Below are 20,578 nucleotides of genomic sequence, written 5' to 3'. Positions count from 1 at the left end.
TTCTATGGAAGGACTAATTACATAGACATTTCTAGAAAGATTGATCAAGACGAAAGAAAGAAGATACAAATAAACAGCATTAGCTATAAGTACAGTAATTATAGATGCAGTAGCAGAATAAAAGATCTGAATGCATTGAACAACTCAAGGCAATACATTTAAAGACTTAGAAGAAATGAATACATTTCTGGGAAAATACAGCTTACCAAAACTGCCTAGAAAGACGAAATATAGTCTTTTTTTTTTTTTTTTCCTTTTTTGGAGACAAGATATCACTCCGTCTCCCAGGCTGGAGTGCAGTGATGCGATCATGGCCCACTGCAGCCTCAAATTCCTGGACTCAAGTGATCCCTCCTGCCTCAGCCTCCCAAAGCATTGGGATTACAGGCATGAGCTGTCACACCTGGCCTTAAAATCTGAATATACCTATAAATAAAAGGAAATTTAATTTGCAGTTTAACATATTTGTACCACAGAACAAACAAACCAAAAATTATCACTGGGCTCTGATCTTCCAGGTGACTGTACCCAAAGGAATAGCTGAACTCAATTTTACAAAGCTTTCAAAAGAGAAAAAAGTGCCAGGCGTAGCGGCTCACGCCTCTTATCCCAGCACTTTGAGAGGCCAAGGCAGGGGAATCACTTGAGCCCAGGAGTTTGAGACCAGCCTGGGCAACACAGCAAGACCTCGTCTCCATTGAAAAAAATGGAAAAGAGAGAGGAAAAAAAAGGAAATCTTCCCAGTTTATTTAATGAGGCACTTTGAGACCAATACCGAAGTAAATATAAGACGGAAAAAGTATAAGCCAATATCACTTATGAAATTGCATGTAAAAATTATGAAATAAAATAATAGCAAACTGAATCCAACAATGCATCAAAGTACATCATAACGAAATGCTTTTTACCAAATATAACATTAGAGAATATATTAATATTAGTTCGTCACACTAAGAAACTGAAGAAGAAACATGATTTTCCCAGTAGATACAGAAAAAATATTTGATAAAATAAAACATAACTCAATTTACAGTAATAATTATTATGATAAAAACAGAACAGATTAGGTCTAGAAGGAACTTTCTTAACTTGATAGTGTCTATAAAATGTATTTAAACCAACCATAGCAGGCACCTGTCTTAAAGATGAAACAAAGGTAAATTCTTGATGTGTTGGACAGGGTAAGAATGCCTGATAATGTTGCTTCTATCTAACATTTTCCTGGAAGACTAGCAAGTGCAGTAAGACATGAAAAAATAAACAGTGGTATTAGAGTTGGAAAGAAAGAAAAACATTTATGAGAATAGACAAACTATTGGAACTATTTTAAAAGATTTCTGGATGTAAGACAAGTATACAAAAAAATTTGTATCCCTGTAAACCTAAAACAAACATCTAGAATATGATTTTTGTAAAAGATGTCATTTACAATAGTATTTTAGACAATAAGGGATATAAAAATAAATTCGAGAAGCAATATTCAAGACCTTTATAGAGAAACCTATACAACTTTATTGAAGGACATTGGAGATCTAAATAAGTGGAGAGCTGTATCATTTTGTTTTCTTCAAATTAAAATCTATATTCAGCGTAATTTCAGTCATAATCTCAGCAGGATTTGTTATGGAACTTGACAGGTTCCTATGAAAAGTTACATGAATACAAGCTAAGGGATAAGAAGAGCAAAGACAATTTTCAAGAATGAGGTGGTGGGAGAGGACTCACCCTACCAAATATTATAAGACAACTTGGTTTTGATACAGTGATAAGCAAATATGTCAATGGAACAGAACGGAGAACCTGGAGACATGCCCATATGGAAACTTAAGATTTGACTAAGGTGGCATTACAAATCAGTGGAGAAAAAGAACAAACCATCTGATAGTATTATATGGTGCTGAGACAGCTGGCTACCTATGTGGAAAAGAAAGAAAGTCAGATCTCTACATCACCTTATACACAAAAGGACATTTAAATATGAAAAGAAAATATTTGCAGCAATGTTTATGATAGCAAAAAATTCGAAACTGCTGAAATTCCATCAACAAGAAAATGAATCAGTCATGGCTTAGTCACGCAGTGGAATACTTAACACAGGAAAGAAAACAATGAGCAAGGGCGACATTTATGAATATGGATAAATTTCAAAAACAATGTTGAATGAAAAAATAGTAGCAGAGTAGTAATGCTCTCTGTCATTTATATAATGTTAAAAGATATGCAAAGCAATATTATATATAGTGTATGAGTACATTTTTAATGCATCCTTAAAAACATTCATGGGAACAATTAGCACCAGCTTCGTGATACTGTTTACCTCTGGGGAGAGAAAGCAATGAAATTTAGCAGGAGAACAGGGGGTGCTTCGTTTGCATTTATAGTGTTTCATCTCTTAAAAACATCTTCACAAAAAAATTGACAAAGTAAGATTGGACATATATGGATGCTCGTTATCCTCTAGACTTTTCTGTATCCTTGAAATATTTCATTTTATACATATATTTTAAAATATATAAATATATCAAGAGAGGTATTATTCACACCTCTATTTTTATGTTGTTGCCCTGAAACTACTACATTGTTCTGAAATATTCTGAGAAAGGTTTATAAATTTCCCACCATAATTGTGTGTATGTGCGAGTGCGTGTTTCATTTCTTTGCATTTATTGCAGTTGTTTTATAGATTTCGATGCAATGGTGTTTGGTGTGTTCAGACAGTTTTGTCTTCTTGATATCATCTGTGTCTCTCAAACACACACACACACAAAATATCCCTGTTTCATTGATTATTCTTGCCTTGAATTTTACTTCTCTTAATATTTTTTATTCCCATTTTGCTTAATTGACTTGCATTATGTATCATTGCCTATACCTTTATGTCAGAGTCATTTAATTTCTGTGCCATTTTGTGTTACACACCTCTTTTGGACAAAATATAGCTGAATTCTACTTTTGCTGCCTAAAAAGGCTACTTACATTTAACCCAGTTTGAGAAACGCTGCCTTTAATTTTAATGAGAAATGGAACCCTTTCGTATTTATTCTGCCACTGATCATTATGACTGCATAGCCCAGCTGTCAAATGGGTTTTGTTGTTTCTGTTAGCTTTTTATTAAGCTTTGTTTTTGTTTCCACTTCTTTTCCTGATTTATAGTAGAGAAAAGGTCCTTTAGTTTCTTTAGTTTAGAAGGGGAACATCCTAATTTTCTCTACTTACCATTCATCTGTAATATTTTATAGTACAGAGAGGTTACATTATATATACTTTATAATCAAGAGTCAAATAATAAGTATGACTTCCCTAACGCTACCCACATAGGAAGAGACTTGTAGCATGTAATTTCGCTCTACTTTCTACTTGATCATTTTATCTCCCTCCACACACCTGCCAAGTTTTTGGAAATCATCTGGAATGTCATCAGATTTATAAAGCCTTTCTTAACACCTGTATTATACTTCACAATTATTTAGGCTGTGTGTGTGTGTGTGTGTGTGTGTGTGTGTGTTGTTTGGCTAGAATACCTTTTTGAACAATATTCAGAATACAGGGCCAATATGCCTTTCTGAATCTTTGCATATCTGGAGATCTTTTTTTCCCTTTCATACATGAACAATAGTTGGCCTGATTTTCTTTGCCTTTCTAGGTAAACTTCCCCCTTCCCCTGGAATCGTTTGGTATTTTTTCTCTTTATCTTGGAGTTCAGAAATATCTCCCAGGATTTAAAAAAAAATCTTCTCTGTATATTTTATAAAATTATACAAGTAATACATGAATATGTTCTTTGGGATTCAAAAATACCACCAAGAATGTTTTATAAAGAATATTTTTAAAGTTATACAAGTAATACATGAATGTTCTCTCGGCTTGGAATTGAAACAATGCAAACAAAAGTAGAGGTCCTTGTGATGCTCCTCAACCCCAAATTTCTGCCCAGAGTAACCCCTGTAAGAAGTTTGGTGTGTGCCTCTAGGCTTTTTCTAGATATCTGCATACATTTAAGTCATTTAAAATTTTTTTTGTTTTGTGGATTTTTCCATTAAAAATATAACAATATACATATATATCTGTGGTTAGCTTATGACACTTAGCAGTTTGCCCCCATAACGATTGGCTTCATTTATTTATTTGTTTGTTTTCTCTGCTGAATGGCACCGTCTCCTCCAGTGTGATGGGTTGAGGTTATTTCCGATTATTTGCTGTTAGAAAGGATTGTGCTGTGAAAAATCTTTGTAAAGCCATTTTTGCACAAGGATAAGGGTTTCTAAAGGGCACTTCCAGAAAGTGAATTTGCTGCTTAAAAAGCTACGCACATTTACATCTTTAACAGATACGGCCGAATTTCCCTTCAAAAAGACTGTATTTCCCCATGCTTTCGTAACACTAGTATTCATACATCTTTTTAACGTTTTTGCCAGGCTGATGGGGGAAGGGGTAGGTTCTCATTATGCTTTTAATTTTTATTTCCATAAACACCGAAAAGATGTTGGTGCTTTTTAAATTTATTTATTGGCGATTTGTATTCCCTCTTCTCTGAATTACCTGTTCACACTCTTTGTCCATTCTTCCATGGGCCATATTTTTCTAGTTGATTTGTAAGAGCTCTTTATATATTTTGGACATTAATCCTTTGGGTTATATATATGGCAAGTCTCTTCTCCAGCTGTTTATCCCTTATTCTCTGGTGTCTTTGTTATAGAAAAGTTTTAAATATTGATGTCTTTAAATATAATGATCTATCTTTTGATTGATTTTGAGTCTTTTTCCGCTCCTCACCTCCATCTGCTCTATTAAAATAACTGAGGCCAGGAGTGGTGGCTCACACGTGTAATCCCAGTACTTTGGGAGGCCAAAGTGGGAGGATTGCTTGAGCCCAGGAGTCTGAGACCCGTCTGGGCAACATAGGGAGATCTCATCTCTACAAAAAAGTTAAAAAAATTAGCCAGGCATGGTGGTGTGTGCCTGTGGTCCCAGTTACTCGGGAGGCTGAGATGGGAGGATTACTTGAGCTGAGGAGTTTGAGGCTCCAGTGAGTTTTGATTGTGCCACTGCACTTCAGCCGGGGTGGCAGAGTGAGACCCTGTCTCAAAATAAATACATAAATTAAATAAAGATAAAATAACTAGATTTGTGAAAGCTATGTCTTGGAATCAGCTCTTGGATGTATTTATCAATTCTATATTCTAAGTATTCATTTATGCTTTTGTTTTTATAATATCCTTTTTTCCCTCTTTTCTTTGTTTGTGGTTGGTTTTCTTACTCTTTGCCTTGAATGCTTAGTTTATTTATTTTCCTTCTAATGAAAGTGTTTAGTGCTGTGAATTTGCCTCTGAATATATCTAAAACATGGCTATATCTGATATGTTTTCATATATAGTGATCTTATGTTGTTATTTTCTAAATAAGCTTGAAATTATAATTTCAAATCCTCTTTAGTCAATTAGAAGAACACATTTTAAATTCTAAGTGGTTGGGTTTTAAAAAATGTGTTCTTTTGTTATGTTCTAGCTTGTCTTATTTTCAGAGAGAGTGACCTCTACAGTTTTGCCAGTGGGATTTATTGTGGTTTTCTTTGTAGCATGGTATCTGAATATGCCACTTAGGATCAGGGTCATCTGCATGTAACAAAGTCCAAAATAACAGTGGCTTAAACAAAATAGTTTATTTCTCTCTCATGTCAAAGAGGTTTGGAGATAGGCCGGACCCCCACAGTATCATCAGGAACCCAGTCTTCCATTTTTCTATACCACCATTTTCAGTACTGGCTTCTATTGTAAAAAGTCACCCCATAGCCCGAGATGGCTGCTGGAGTTCCAGCCATCACATTCACATTGCAGAGAGGAGAAAGAAAAGAAGAATAGTAGGCTGTATCTCCCAACTGAAATACATTTATCTTTAAGATACAGCCTCTCTTTAAGGAGCCTTTTTGGAATTTCCATGCAACAGTTCTGCTTACATTTCATTTAGAATTCAGCTGGGTATATAGTTGATCCCCAATTATGTAAGGATTCTATTAGTAAGAAGGAAGGGAAGAATGGTGATAGGTAGGCAAACAAAAATGCCATAATAACTTCTATAAATATTCCATCAACACTTTAAAAGATATACAATTTAGTGGTATCATCTCTTTGTTAAACTGGGTAAGTGGATATTTGAAATGGCAAAAGTTGAATGTGGGGCTCATTTTTCCCTGAGAAGCCAAATGGAGTGTTACACAATTACCAGCTGCCATCAAGTGGGAAGAACTGGCTAACCCAGTAGATGCCAGCACTGTCTTTGATTCATAATGGGTTACTGAGGCTCACCCCATACATTTCCACTCTCGCCTTACCCTACCCAAGGCCAGCCCATCATTGCAGGGTCACTATGGCCCTGTAGGCAGGCGGGGGACTTGGATGCTGATCCACTCGCATGCTATTCAGGGGTTCATTGCTGAAACAGATACTGTGAATGTCCTATTAGGACCGATCCTCTCCCAGGCTGGAGCAAACATCCCTCTATGAATAAACGCATGTGGTGTGAGAAGAGGATGCCCTGGCCTCCAAGATCCTGTATGAATACGTGATGGAGGCAAAATGGGGAGCATGGCCTGGGATACCTCCCAGCAGCTCTACCAGGCAGCCAGAACCGAAATGACAATGCTCACCTATCCCCACTTCCTAGCCCCAAATATCTGTATCCTGGGGTTCAGAACAGTCAAGCCAGAGGCTGGGTCTCCAGACGAACCATTGGATTTGAAGAACCTGTGGCCTTCCACCTTGGCATTTTCACATGGACAAGCAACGTGGTCCGTCCCCATTCCTCCCCACCCCTGGGCCACTGCCTCGTCTTGTGTGGAAGGAGCATGCTGGCTGCTCCAGTGCTTTCTGCAGCCCCATCAGCTCCTCCAAGGCCCTGCTGTCGCCTGGTAGCACTGAACATTTAAGCAAATGCCTGGTCTGAAGGGGAGTGAAAGTTCCAGTCCACACCTTAGGAAAGCCCCTGGTCTGATGGAGTGGGTAAGAAAATATACGCATGCAGAAGCCACTAAAAATGCTTACCAAAATAGAAACGAGGGTGCCAGCGAATGTGCTAGGAACTGGGTCCCTGAGTGATGAAGGGAAGGGGCGAGTAAGGCTGGCAGGTGCCTCAACTGAGAAGCTTCTGGAAACCACAGTGAGGCTGCCTTCTGCCCAGGTGCACATCCCCGGCTTGACCCCGACGCTGTTCCCACTTTGCCCGGGAGTCACCTCGCCCTACCCTGCTCGCCCCCCAGAGCTCAGGAGAAACGAGCTGGTTTTCTCCCAGAGGCTGGTGCCAGTTTAGTCAGCAGATTTCACAGATCCACTGGCAACCATGTAGTGTCTTATTTTAAGCTTAACATTTGAAGATGGGAACTTTTTCCCCCTTCGGTGTGTGGCAAAGAGATCCCAATTTATACATAAGCACCGCGGCTGTGCCGGTGCACTGAGGCTGTCCCTGAGGCTCTGCGGTTCATCGTTCCCTTTCTTCAGGTATCTTTCCAGAAAAAACCCGCCCGCGTGGTTGCTTCTTATCCACGGCCTCTCCCTTCCCAGGTTTCCCCTGAGCACAGCACTGCCACTTCCGTGCACGTGGACGGGGAGAGGCAGAGCCAGGCTTGGCCCTGGTGGTCCGTCCCTCGTCCTGCCTGCCCTCTCCATTGCCCCTCTGCTCCTGTGCCCTCTTCCCTTGTTTGCTGTGGAATGCCTCAGATGCCAGGGCCTGGGTTTCCCTCATGGGCCTGGGGCTCTCCCAGAGAGCATTCGTGCCTCCCTCAGCCCTGAGCTCCCCAAAGTGCTGCTCCCCTCCCCTCCTCTCCTTTCCCCTCCCCTCCCCTCCTCTCCTTTCCCCTCCCCTCCCTGTCATATCGGACTCTCAAAACTCAGGGACCAAAAGCCTCATTTCCAGCCCAGGGTGCTAAGGAGGGCAGACCACAAACACCTAGTCATTGGATCTGGTGGCCTTAGGTTAAGTCTAAATCTGTTTTCTGTCTTGAGATATTAAGAGCTTGGACTCTGTACTTTGCACTCCTTCATTTTAATGCACAGATGATCACATGGACTTAGAGACTCCAAGTATCAGAAGATGCTGGTGTTGGCCACTTCATCTCCAGGGGTGTGTCCCAGGGCCCTCCTGACTTCTCCCAAGCCTCCTCATCCCTCCTCTGCTTTTTTGCACATTTAAATCCCAATCCCAGTGTTCTCCCTGGCTTTCCTCCAGCATTACCAGACCCCAGCCATGTTGACCTAGCTCACCACACAGGAGGTGTCGCTCCAGTGAAGCTAGAATTGACCGGTCTGGGGTAAACATTCATTTGACAGAGAGATTTTCTTTAACTGGCTGGCATACTTTAAGTAGCAACACCCCTTATACACTGAAGTGTAACTTTCAGATCATTAGCCACATAAATCAGAAGATGGAGACAAAGTAGAAGGAAACAACAGGACATCTGTTGGGTATTGGGGTACTGGGGCCCATGGTGGATCTGTCAGTAACAAAGAGGGACATTTATGGAGTTGAGCGAATCTGTGGTGGAGAGGGATGAGATGTAAAGACACTTGCTCTGCCTGGGAGGCTCCCGGGTATGTGGGGAGGCAGCGTCAGGGGTCCTCCTCTGAGCTAATGGAAGCTCTCGAGGTAGGCACACTTTTTTGCTGCTGAGATGAATGGTACAGAGAAGGCATGCAGGGTGCCCGGGAGCACGTGACAGACCTTACCTCACTGTGAGGGTCAGAGGAGACATCCTGGAGGAAGTGATGCTTAAACTAAAACCTGAAGGATGAGAAAGGAGGGATTAGCCAAGTAGAAACCGGGTGAAGGGTGAGAGGGACGATTATTTCCACCATTATCTTGGCAAACAGGACAGTTCTATACCCCGTAGTCTTCCCCTGGCTTCAGTTTTACCGCCCAATTGTTTTGACGCATACCTCATTTCCTCTCCAGATTTCCCACGCTTTTAAAAAAACCTTTCTCCTGTAGTTTGAGTCAGTTTTGTATGGGAGGTGGCCAAGGGGTGGGGGCTTGCTCAGTTCTGAGCCCTGATATCATGGTACACAGAACTGTGGCAGTGGCCTTACCCCTCCTTGCCTTTATCTTCAGCTGTGCATGTCCCACTTCTGGCCAAGCAGATTGAGATATTTGGGGGTGCCTCTCTCCCAGATTGAGACCTCATCTCTCTGCAGCAGTTAGAATACTCTGAAGGAGGAGGCCCAAAGTGAAGATGTGATTTTTCTTGTAGCAAGTTACCATATGGGTGCCATTGGCCTCATTCCTTACTCTGTCTTGAGACTAGGCTCAAGCACAAACTGCCCCTCTTCCTGGGCCTGTCAGGGCATCCCTAGAGTTGGGCTGATGGCCCCTGGGTTGGGTGGGTTTGATAAGCAAGGCTGCTTAGGAACCAACATCCCTGGTGAAGACTTAATTCAAGGCATATATTCATAATGGTACAGAATTTTGGACTAGAAAGAACAGCATAGTCACTCTGCATATGTAGTAAGCCATGTATTAGCTAGCTATTGCTACCATAGTGTCATGTAGAAAACATCCACAACACTTCAGTGGCATCTGTGAGCATTCTTTTTTTTTTTTTTTTTTTGAGATAATCTCGCTCTTTGGGCTCTGTCGCCCAGGCTGGAGTGCAGTGGTGCGATCTCAGCTCACTGCAACCTCCGCCTCCTGGGTTTAAGCAGTTCTTGTGCCTCAGCCTCCCAAGTAGCTGGGATTACAGTCACCTGCCACCACCCTCAGCTAGTTTTTGCATTTTTACTAGAGATGGAGTTTTGCCACGTTGGCCAGGCTGGTCTTGAACTCCTGACCTCAGGTGATCCGCCTGCCTTGGCCTCCCAAAGTGCTGGGATTACAGGTGTGAGCCACCGTGCCTGTAAGCATTCATTCTTAGGGATCTGCGGTTGACTGGGGTTTGCCCGGTCTAGACAGAGCTTGACTGAGGCAGTTCTGGATCTCACTATGGTCAACTGAAGGTGACCTGACCTGGGATAGACTGTGCCCTCCTGTCTCTCCTCCTCCTTGGACCAGGGATTTTTCAGGGATGCCTTCTTGTGGCAACCTTAGATGCTCAGGAGGGCAAGCAGGAAGGCATGAGGCCTCTGAGCCAGGGCTCAACTGACACACTGCCACGTCCATCCTCCCATGTGCCGTCAGCCAGAGCAAGTTAGATGACCAAGCGGAGCCAAAAAGTGAGAAATAAATTCCTTCTGTGATGAGGCCGTGGCGAAGGTATGGATAGAGGGAGTGGAAAATAATCTGGACCAAAGACTCAGTTTCCTACCCCAACCGCCCTGCAATTAGGACTTAATAAAAGGAGTCAGGAGTGCATTGTCCCAGTCCAGCAGAGATCTTTCCCTGGCCAATAATTATGTAATGATGAGCAGTGTTCTTCCAGCCTGGGGTGTGAGCCCAGCTTTGTGCTGAATGCCATGGGGGGCATCAGAGGAAGAAGGAAAAGCTCCAACTTTTCCTTCCGCAGCTCTGTTCTCTGAGGGATAAGACTTGTATTCCAAGACGGATGGAGATGAGATGATGTTCAGTGGTGTAATGCTGACTACGGAGCTCAGAGGAAGAAACCAGCAAAGTCCAGGAAAGAACTACATGGGAGGAGAGGAATGGCACTGGCAACCAGCATCCAGGGAGCGCTTGCTGCAGGCTGCACGCTGAGCTGAATTTCCTCCATACCTTACTTCCTCTCATAACCATCCTGAGAGGTACTGGGATTGTCCTCCACTTAACAGCTGAAGAAACAGAGGCACAAAGAGCTCCAGTGACTTGCCTGTGGTCACATAGCTGGTAAATGCTGGCACCAGCATTTGACGACCAGAGCCTGAGCGTTAATCACTAGGTCCGTGGTAGGACACCCAAGAGGAAGGGGAACAGTAAAGGTACAGACGGATGTGCAGAGAGCACAGCTGCCAGGGGGCTGGAGCGGCAGAGGGGACTTCAGCCATGTTATGAACTATAAATGGGAGCAGAGATAGGATGTGTGATTTGGCCAAGGTCCTGCAGCGCGATAGGGTGGAGGCTGGGCTAGAAATCCTAGCTGTTGGCTCCTGTTTCCCTCTCCTTCCACTTTCCTTGGTACCAGCCACATTCTGGGCGCTCTCCACCCGTCTGCGTGGCCACGCCTGAATCGTTTCCCTCTTGGAAGAGGTGCAATCCACTGGCATTGAAGCTGGGTGGACTGGCTCCCTCTCTATCCATCTCTTTCTTCCTTTCCCCTGCCATGTTCTGGAAAGGGCAGCGGGAGGGAATGTGGGCAGGTTGCACCAGAGATATACATCTGAGAGCTGAAGGGAACATTTATTTTTAATTTAGACTTAAAAAGAAAAAAGGAAGTTATAAAATATCTGCTCTTGCTCCTGGGATTGTGCAGATGGTGCTGCGTTTTGCCTAATAGGGAATGGGGCTGGCATCCTCGTGCTTTTGGTCCCTGCCTGACTGTGAGGACCTGGAGGGCAGGATCCCTGCTCCCCTGCCTTAGCCTCACATGGCCCCCTAAGGCTCTGTTTGGCCGGTGCAGCTCTGTGCTCCTGTTCTCTAAGCTCACCCTCTCCACACTCCCTTCTGGGCTCCCAGACCTCCTCTGCAGTCAGACCAGTCTCTCCGCTGTCTCAGCTGTCCCTGCTCCGGTGTCTGCACCCCCTCGGCTCACTCCTACCTCCGCCTTTGTTAGATAGCCGGGACACACTCACCCCTCCCTTCCTGAACTCCTCTTTGGATGTTAAAATATATCAACTTTACACATATCCAAATACCTCATTAAACCATCTTGTCATTTTCAAGCCTAGGTGTTATAAAGGATGTTATCCTCCATTTTCTTGTCTGGTTTTTGTTTTTATTGTGGTTAAGGAGTGTGTGTGTGTGTGTGTATGTGTATGTGGTGTGAGTGTGCGCGTGCACGCATGTACTCATTCCTTTCCTCTGACTTTCTCCGTTAGGAGCAGCAAGGAACTTGGTACGTAGAAGCAGCTCCCCATAAATGAATGTGGAGTGCTGACTGGATCCCCCCTCTTTCTGTGCTCAGGGGGATGAGCTGGAGAAGGAGCACCCTAAAATCAGAGTCAGGGCCCCCAAGCCAGGAACCAGGAGACCTGATTCTCTAGCTTGCTATGAAACTATGGACAGATTACTGAATTTCTCTAAGCCTCAGTTGTCTCGTTTGCAAAATATCAAAAGTCATCTCTGCTTTGATCCCCAGGGTTAGTGTGAGGATTATGGTAAGTGAAATGCTTGGCAAAATCAATCAGTCCATCCATCTCTTTAAGAAAGAGTGAGGAGACTTACAGCAGTCAGAGGTGCCAGCATGGACCCCAGACCCATGTTAGGGCAGGAGGTTGGGATGGGAAGTGGGGATTGTTTAACAAAGTAAAAAGCTTGCTGGTCACAGAGCCATGGGCAGCGTGTATGTGTGTGGTACATAGCCCAAATACTAGTTTAGTTTAGAGTTCTGGTTTGTTCTGGAAAAGATTTGATGTCACTTTTAAAAATGCTTGTCACTAAAGATAAAAGAAGTGAAGATGAAAATGAGACAAAGGGAAGGGAAGATAAAATGAAGCCAGAAGTGAGGTTTGGGCACAGAATCCAGGCAGTGTGGGTCTGTACACTTGGCAGATGTGGCTATGGAGAGCTGGCCTGAGTTTCTGGACGGTGCAAAGAGACTCAGTTAAATGGCCCAGTGTCTGCAAGGCGCATGCACACCAGTTACTCAGAGGCACAGCTTCTGACCCTGAGACTGGAAAATACTTCCCCCAAGAGGATTATAAAGGGAACCCTGTGGTGTCACCGGCCGTGTCCTGGACAGCAGTTGTCAGGTAAATGCAGTGAGTCCCATTGGGCTATATCTTACGATGTTCCTGGTGGTCCAAGCACAGTTCAAGGGGGGTAAGTGGGGATTCAGAGGAGAAGACATGTAGTCCATAAGACACCGTGTTCAGTAGACTCCAGATCAGGGGATGACGTGCTGGGCTCCAAACAGTGAACAGCCTTATTAACTTCCTCTGGTGGTAGGAGGCAGTCAGCCATGCATACGTGTACACATATGAGCACATGTACTCTTCACCCACCCCCTGTCCTGTCCCCACCCCTGCTAGGCTCGGCTTCCTCCCTCTGGTTTGGCTTCTAACTGGGGGCCCCAACTAGGAGGAGGTCCTCAGTTTCCTGGGATACTCCTTGGCAGATGGGATCCCATTACAGACAAGACTGTCTCTGTTGACTTGACACCAACTACCCAGAATTTAGAAGTAGAATTTTACACTGAGGTCAACCCCTTCACTTTCATAGGTAAGAAAGTTAGAGCCCCAAAGGGGATCATCTTCTGCCGGCGATCACACGGGGATGGAGCTGAATGTAAGACCCAAGTTCCCCTGATTCTCACTCTAGTTCCCTAAGCTGCCACTGCAAAGAAAAAAAAATCAAGTTGGGATCTCATTCTGGGGGAAAAAATCTCATAATTCCTCACTGGAGCTATGGAATAGCTTTATATTATATAATTTTATTCAAACTGATGTGAGCCAATAAATATAGATTGTGTGTGTGTGTGTGTGTGTGTGTGTGTGTTCGCTGTTTTAAAACATTTTAATGTTTAAAACATGATTTACTAATGCTGCTGGGGATGTCTAGAATTTGATTTACTGCATATTATTGAATGTTTGTACTTGTTCCTTACAGAAATTCTTGCCAAAGAGCCATTTTATCTACAGGAATAATAAATAAGTCAATATGTGGATGGTTGTGCACATTTTTCCCATATGCAGCGGGACTTGGTAGATGTTACTTTGCACACAAACACTCAAAAGGTAAACTGGAGAGATGCACATGGATCCCTGAAGTCCAAGGCTTGGCCAGTGTCAAAATCAGACCATTCATCTTGACTTAAACCAAAAAAACGATCAGCAAGTCTAGGTCTTAGGTGATATTTGGGCTTTGGGAATAATGGATCCACGCCCGTGCTTCCATATGTAGCCATATGTGTATATGTGTATATTTGTTCATCTCTTCATTCATTCCTTCACTCATTCAACAAATATTAGAAATCTGTGTTTCATTCAGTTGCTTAAACATGGTATAGGTTTTTGCTTCATGGAAATTCACAGATAACAGATACAAACTCCCCCAACTTGTATTTACAAAGCACTTAAGGCCTTTGAAATGATTTTTGTTTAATCCTCGCAAAAATCCTACAGGAAGGCTAGGGTGAGAAGGAGTTAGGTAACCTGAGTGGAAACGAAGGTATTCCTTTTGTTTGCTTGTTTTTTTTGCCCCCCAATAGTGGAAATAATGCATGTCTATTGTTAAGAAGAATACAGAAATATTTAAGATTGTGCAAAAGTAACCTGCAACCCAACCTCCAGAGACATCCACGCTACAGGTTTTTTCATGCTTGGAGATGTGTGTATGCATGTGTTTGTGTATATGGTTATATATATAAGGTGATTTTTCTTTAAATAAGATTATGCTGTAATACGATTCTGCAACTTGGTTTTTTCCCATCACACACCCTCTCCCTTAGTGAACCTCAGTTTGTGTGTACACGGCATACCACATCAGTTTGTATAGATCCAGCTCACTCGTTTGTGGTAGTGTATTTTTTCTTTGCAAAAGCATAGATGTTTCTATTGCCTTTTTCAGCATTTCTTCTCTCTCGCTCATAGGTAGTCGGTCTTCTCTTGCCCAACCAGACACTGGCATCCACTGTCTTCTGGCAGGTAACAGTCTCCCAGCAAACAGGGCTCCTGAAGGAAGGGCCCACACAGGTGCTGGTTAAGAACTCCCTGCCCTGGTATCTCCTGTCCCGTCCAGACCCCGCGTAGGGTCAGTCCACCCCGACACCACCCCTAGCCCAGAAGTCACTGAAGGAAAACCAGGACTTTGGCCCTGCTGAGGTCTCCAGCAGCCCAGCATGTCTCAATCCACATGTGTCACTCTAACCTTTGGACAGAGGTGATGAGGGCTGCGTGCCCCTGCCTGGAACATGCTGGCTTGTCAGTGGGGTGGCCCCCACTCTGCCCCTTGGCTGCTCATCCCAAGGCCAGTGACCCTGAGGCCCATATTCTCATTTTGACATCAGCCTCCCCACATCTACTGAGGAAGGCTAATCCACCCCTAACCTGAGGTGGTGAAGTGCATCACAGACCCTGGTCCCTGCTCTTGGAGACAGTCTGGGTTGTGATGCCATGAAAACAGTTGAGGGTATCTCTGTGTTTATGTGTGCAGAGAAAGAGGGGCAGGAAGGAAAACCTGTCTGTGTTCTAGGAGAAAATGTCCGTCTTCACTGAACAAAACTCCTGCTGGCCTCTGTGTCTGGGAACTGGAGGTGCAGGACACTGGACTGGGAGATTGTTGAAAGAAGTGCAGGGCTATTAGTCATTCTAGGCCGACTTTTGTCCAGCAAGTAATATAATAAAGATGGTGTGACAAAGGCAGTGGGGTCTGCAGGGGCAGTGAATGCCGTCATTCCACGAGAGGTGACTGTCTCAGGATCAGCTGGACTGCTGGGGTGTACAGGACCCCATTCAGGAACCAAGAGACTTCCCGAGAGGCAGGGCTCAGTGCTAACACCAGCACAGCCCTGGGCAAACCAGGACCGTCCGTCATGCTAACCGGCAGCATGGGCGGCACCATGTGAGCTAGAGATCACATGCTGTGCCTTTCTGGGGATGTGTGACCTCCTGGGGTCCAGGCCTGGCTTCCAGGGAGGTGACCACTCCTTCCCTGACTTCTCTCATCATTGCCTTTCAGTGGCTGAACCAGAGCCACAATGCCTGTGTCAACTATGCAAACCGCAATGCGACCAAGGTGAGCATCACTGCCCTCTCCCAAGTGGTGGGGTTCAGGATAGGGAGGCCCAGTCATCCTCCCTACAGTGTGACATCAGTGGCTGCCTCTTGGTTAAACATGGCCCTCCTCTAGATATCTTATTTAAAATGCCAACCCTTCAGGTGGGTGGCCGACTCAGACATTACTTGGCTGAGGTCAGCTGGAGTTTCTGGGCCAGGAGCCCCCTGGGGAGGAGCTGTTTACATGAAGTGAAGAAGGCCCATTAAATGGGAGCAGTGCAAGGGATGAGTTTGGCTGGCTTTCAGATTCTTCTTGGGTAGCTCTTACATTTGGGTTTTGGATCATGATGATATCAGCTACTTGGGGGCCAAATTCCCCTAAAGCTTCCTCCAAATTTTCTGGAAGCTGCCTTAGTGCTCTCAGGTCCCGACTGCTGGCCACAAGCTGAAGGGCTGCTCCTGAGTGGGGAGGGTCCAGGGCTGGTACCTCCTCCCCAAAGCCCCCTGCACTCCTTGAAGAGCTTGTGGTGGAGGCCCAATGACCCTTCTGTTGTCTAGGAAGAGCTCCTGGGCCCCTGCTTTGCTGCAGAGGCCACCTCTCCCCCACTTCAGTTCAAAGGCAAAGAAGGCAGGATACATCTAGGTCCCCTTTGGGGGTCTGTCGGTTTGGGGTAGAGGAGAGTCCTAACATTTGCTAACCTTGGGGGAGAGGAGGGGAGTTAGGAGCTGGCCTGGGCTGTAGGAATTGAGAGGCTTGGTACGCTGTGGGTGCCCCCTGACATCTAAATCTCCACCCCAAGTCTCTCTCATAGGCTTCACATATGGCCATCTCTGCTTGGATGACTCCCATTTATCTTAAACCAAACACCTCTAAACCTGCAGTTGTAGCACAGGGCAAGTTCCTTAGCTCTTTCTTAATTGTCTATGTTGGAACTTGGGGTATATTACTCTGTAGAGATATTGGGCAACTATCATCTGTTGACATGGGAGCCCAGTTGTTCCATGGGCTGGCAAGGCCTGTGAGAGCCTTGACACTGGCATTTCCACCTGGAAAGTGCTCCAGGTGCCAAACAGCCCCCTTGCAACATTTAACCTCTAAAGGGGAGACTGCTTGCCCCAGCCATCAGTGGTCCATGTTAGCCTTGCTGTTCTTCACCTCCAGCCAGCATTGTGTACCAGTGACCTTTCTAGAACAGGGCAGGAGTGAAGTGGGCCCTTCAGCATCTCCCTGGTTACTGGTGATTTATATTTCTACATTGGGAACTGAGCTGAGGGTGGCCTGATCCCTTTGGGTCCTGAGGGGCCTCTTCCACCCACCTTCCAGGCTGGTGGGCAGGATGCTTCTTGCTGGCTGGGACAGCTTATAAGGGGAAGTATGGGAGCTTTTGGCACCCAGCAGGCCTGAAATTCTGCCTCTGTTTTCCAGCCTTCACCTGTATCCAAGTTCATCCAGGGCTACCTGGGAGCTGTCATCAGTGCCGTCTCCATTGCTGTGAGTACTCCCTCCCCTGCTCCTTCTTGACTCTGCTGCCCTGGGGCCACCCCGCTCAGCATTGCAAGTGGATGCTTACCTGAGGGCCAGGCTGGGCAAGGATGTGGGAGACAGGTTTCTGCGGGTAGGGAGTCAGGACAGGCTTTCCAGGCCAAAAAGAGGCTCCAGTAGACAGAGCACAACCCGGTGCTCCCTGTTATGAAGAGCAGGCAGGAAGGTGAGGTGGTGCTCGGGGGCGCCGAGGCAGGACATCTGTCTTGAGTGGGGCCACAGTTGCCCAGCACTCTGCTCAGAAGGCCGCTCCTCATGCTCGGTAACGTGGCTGGGTCGGAGTTGGGGGGTCGCCTCTGAATGACTCTGCAAGGCCCACCCATGTGCCTGCTCCCCTGAGCTCTTGCTCAGCTACCAGGGCGCTGCTGTTCCCTCTCTGTGGCCTTACTGGTGTCACATGTCCAGCTCCTCCTGAAGACCTGTCAGTGCCCAGAGCCAGGGGCATTAGGCTCACGCTGAGTCTCCACAGTACTTTGAGGCCAGAGCAGCTACTCAGTAGGGGAGGTTCAGAGACTGAGGGTGAGGGTATGGTAGATGTGGCTCCCTGCTTCCCAGAGGAGGCCGGGACAAGTGACACAGTCAGAGTCCTGGGCCAGAGCCAGAGTGGACGCTCAAGCTGCCAGGACCTTCTGCACACTTGTCCCACCTCTGAGCCCACCCGTGTGCCTACATCTGGCTCTCTCTGGATCCCCACTAGGATGGCCTTCTATAGCCAACTCCAGAGGGCGAAGGGCCCCTTCACAACTCTGTCATTTCATTCATTACACAATACATTAATGTAACTGGTAAGAAAAAATAATTAGAAAATGAAAACCAAACAACATTCACATAGCTGAGCACAGCGGGGCACACCTGTAGTCCCAGCTACTCAGGAGGCTGAGGTGGGAGGATCACTTGAGCCCAGGTGTTGGAGTGTATAGTGTGCTATAATCACACCTGTGAACAGCCAGTGCACTCCAACCTGGGCAACATGGCAAGACCCCATTTAAAAAAAGAAAAGTCCGGGCGCAGTGGCTCACGCCTGTAATCCCGACACTTTGGGAGGCCGAGGCAGGTGGATCACCTGAGATCAGGAGTTCAAGACCAGCCTGGCCAACATGGTGAAACCCCGTCAATACTAAAAAAATACGAAAATTAGTTGGCCTGGTGATGGGCATCTGTAATCCCAGCTCCTTGAGAGTCTGAGGCAGGAGAATCGCTTGAACCTGGGAGGCAGAAGTTGCAGTGAGCTGAGATCACGCCACTGCACTCCAGCCTGGGGCGACAGAGTGAGACTCCATCTCCAGAAAAATAAATAAATAAATAAATAATAAAGAAGTTTAAAAATTAAAAAACTCCAAAACCGTTCAGCTGGGCAAGGTGGTGTGCCCCTGTAATCCCAGCTACTCAGGAGGCTGAGATGGGAGGATCACTTATGGCCACGTTGGGCAGCATAGCAATATCTTATCTCTAATGAAAAAGAAAACATTCACATATAATGAAGAATTCACATACAATAACCTTTTGGTAAAACCCACTTTCCTCATCTTTCCAGTGCCATTAAGTAAATGCTGTATAATAACAGTTCACAGCTGTATATTACCCATTGTACCATATACCATGATTTAATTCACCATTCTTCTAAAGGAGGGATTTGGGGTTGTCCTGAAATGGCCTCATTTATTTCACTCCCACATAGACCAAGTCATCTTCAAATAGCTGTGAAGTGGGATGTCCCATCTCATGCTCAAGATCTCTTTCCCAAATCCTTATGTCTTCACAAAAGCAATAAGCCAGACATTGCAGACCTATTCAGATGGCTCACCAAGAGACTACTGACCTGCCACCCAGCTTGTCCTGCAGCCCAGCAGGAGACTTCATTTGTGAGTCAGACAAATTGGGGGTCCCTGATTCTGGGGACTTGCTGGGTGAAGGCCAAAGGCTCTCCTGAGTGGGAGAAAGGACTGTCACCTCCTCTTTGTTCCTTGTGATGAGAGGAGCTGATGGTCTGCTTGGCTTAGCAGCTCAAAAATCCCCTTCCCTTCTTTGAGACTCAGGGGTGGGGTGAAAGGAGGAGGCTACATAGGGAAGGATGCTGAGTGGCCCTGAATGGAAAGGCTTGAGTGAAGGGGATCATTGTCCTGGTGGACTTCCTTCCTCTGCAGGCCAAGAATCAGCTTCTCAGCCTGAGTAACATGGCAAAACCCCATCTCTACAAGAAATACAAAAAAATTAGTCAGGCATGGTGGTGCACACCTGTAGTCCCAGCTACCTGGGAGGCTGAGGTGGGAGAATCGCTTGAGCCCAGGAGGTCAAGGCTGCAGTGAGCCATGATTGCACCACTGCACTCCAGCCTGGGCGACAGAGCAAAACCCTGTCTCAAAAAAAGTAAAAAATCACTCAGCTTTTTCTGAGAGCTCTGAGCTCTCTGTGTGTCCAGTCCTCACTGCCCCACCTGAAGGACCATCAGCCGCTCCATCCCAACCACTTGCCAGGGCAAACCTAACACAGATTTGTGGGGTATGGGTTCTGAAGACAGAGTTATTGGGGGACTTGGAGCCCTCTGGGGTTCCCAGAGCTGAGTTCTTGCTGAGCAGGGGCTGGGACCTCACGTGGGGCTGTGTCTGTGCTGGGGCCTTCCTCCTTTCTCCTCCCTGTGAGCTCCAGCACCCCTCGAAAGGCTTTCCCCAACCACTCCAGCCCGTAGCACTCTCCCTCCCCACAAGTCCTAGAAACCCCTGTCCTCCCCACTCACACTCAGTCGTACCATGTCCCTGTCCCCTCAGTGTTCTGCAGTCTGAGCCCCATCCCCACTGAATTACAAGTTAGCCAGGGACAGGCACCATGGCTTCTCCCCCATGGAGTGGAGCATAGGGCACTGCCCCATAAATACTTATTAATTAGGCCACTGACTGATTGCTGGCCTTGAGGCCCCTCCTATCTGTGAGTCCTAGCGGTGGCGGCGTCCCTCCTCCTGACGTCTTCACACAGCGAGGGTCTAACTCCGGCAGATGGAGTGGAGTTTCTGACTTGGAAAATCAGCAGCTTGCTTGCTTTTCTTTTGTGTGTGTAAGTCACAAAACCTCTGAAGAAAGAGACTTTATTTTATTTTCCCTTCCCTTGTTCTCTGGAACCCCAGGTCCCGCAGCCTCATTAACTGATCTCTGCTTCAATTAGTGACAAATCCCCTCCCAGGGCGAACCTGTTAGGAGGAGATGACCTGCAAACAAGTGTCATGGCCCCAGTGGTTGGCCCAGCTCTGGCATTAATT

The 20,578-nt window shown here is 45.8% G+C and overlaps 1 protein-coding gene across 22 annotated transcripts in view; it reads left to right on the top strand.

Annotated features, from left to right (window-relative positions):
* Window positions 1–20,578, top strand: part of SFXN5 (sideroflexin 5) — a 134,618-nt gene that overhangs the window by 58,167 nt on the left and 55,873 nt on the right. For all 22 annotated transcript variants that reach the window (XR_004428181.1, XR_004428180.1, XR_004428184.1 and 19 more), the window contains 3 exons: window positions 14,661–14,714; window positions 15,748–15,804; window positions 17,212–17,277. Coding sequence is in view for 14 of the 22 variants with exons in the window: in XM_033175081.1 (XP_033030972.1) it covers window positions 14,661–14,714; window positions 15,748–15,804; window positions 17,212–17,277 (177 nt within the window). In the remaining 8 variants the exon portion in view is untranslated. The remainder of the gene's footprint in view (window positions 1–14,660; window positions 14,715–15,747; window positions 15,805–17,211; window positions 17,278–20,578) is intronic.

The sequence above is a fragment of the Trachypithecus francoisi genome, unplaced genomic scaffold (genome assembly GCF_009764315.1).
Source record: "Trachypithecus francoisi isolate TF-2019V2 unplaced genomic scaffold, Tfra_2.0 Lachesis_group17, whole genome shotgun sequence".
NCBI classification, from domain to species: domain Eukaryota; kingdom Metazoa; phylum Chordata; class Mammalia; order Primates; family Cercopithecidae; genus Trachypithecus; species Trachypithecus francoisi.
The sequence above is the reverse complement of the archived record's forward strand: the minus strand, read 5'-3'. Positions and strand labels throughout refer to the sequence as shown.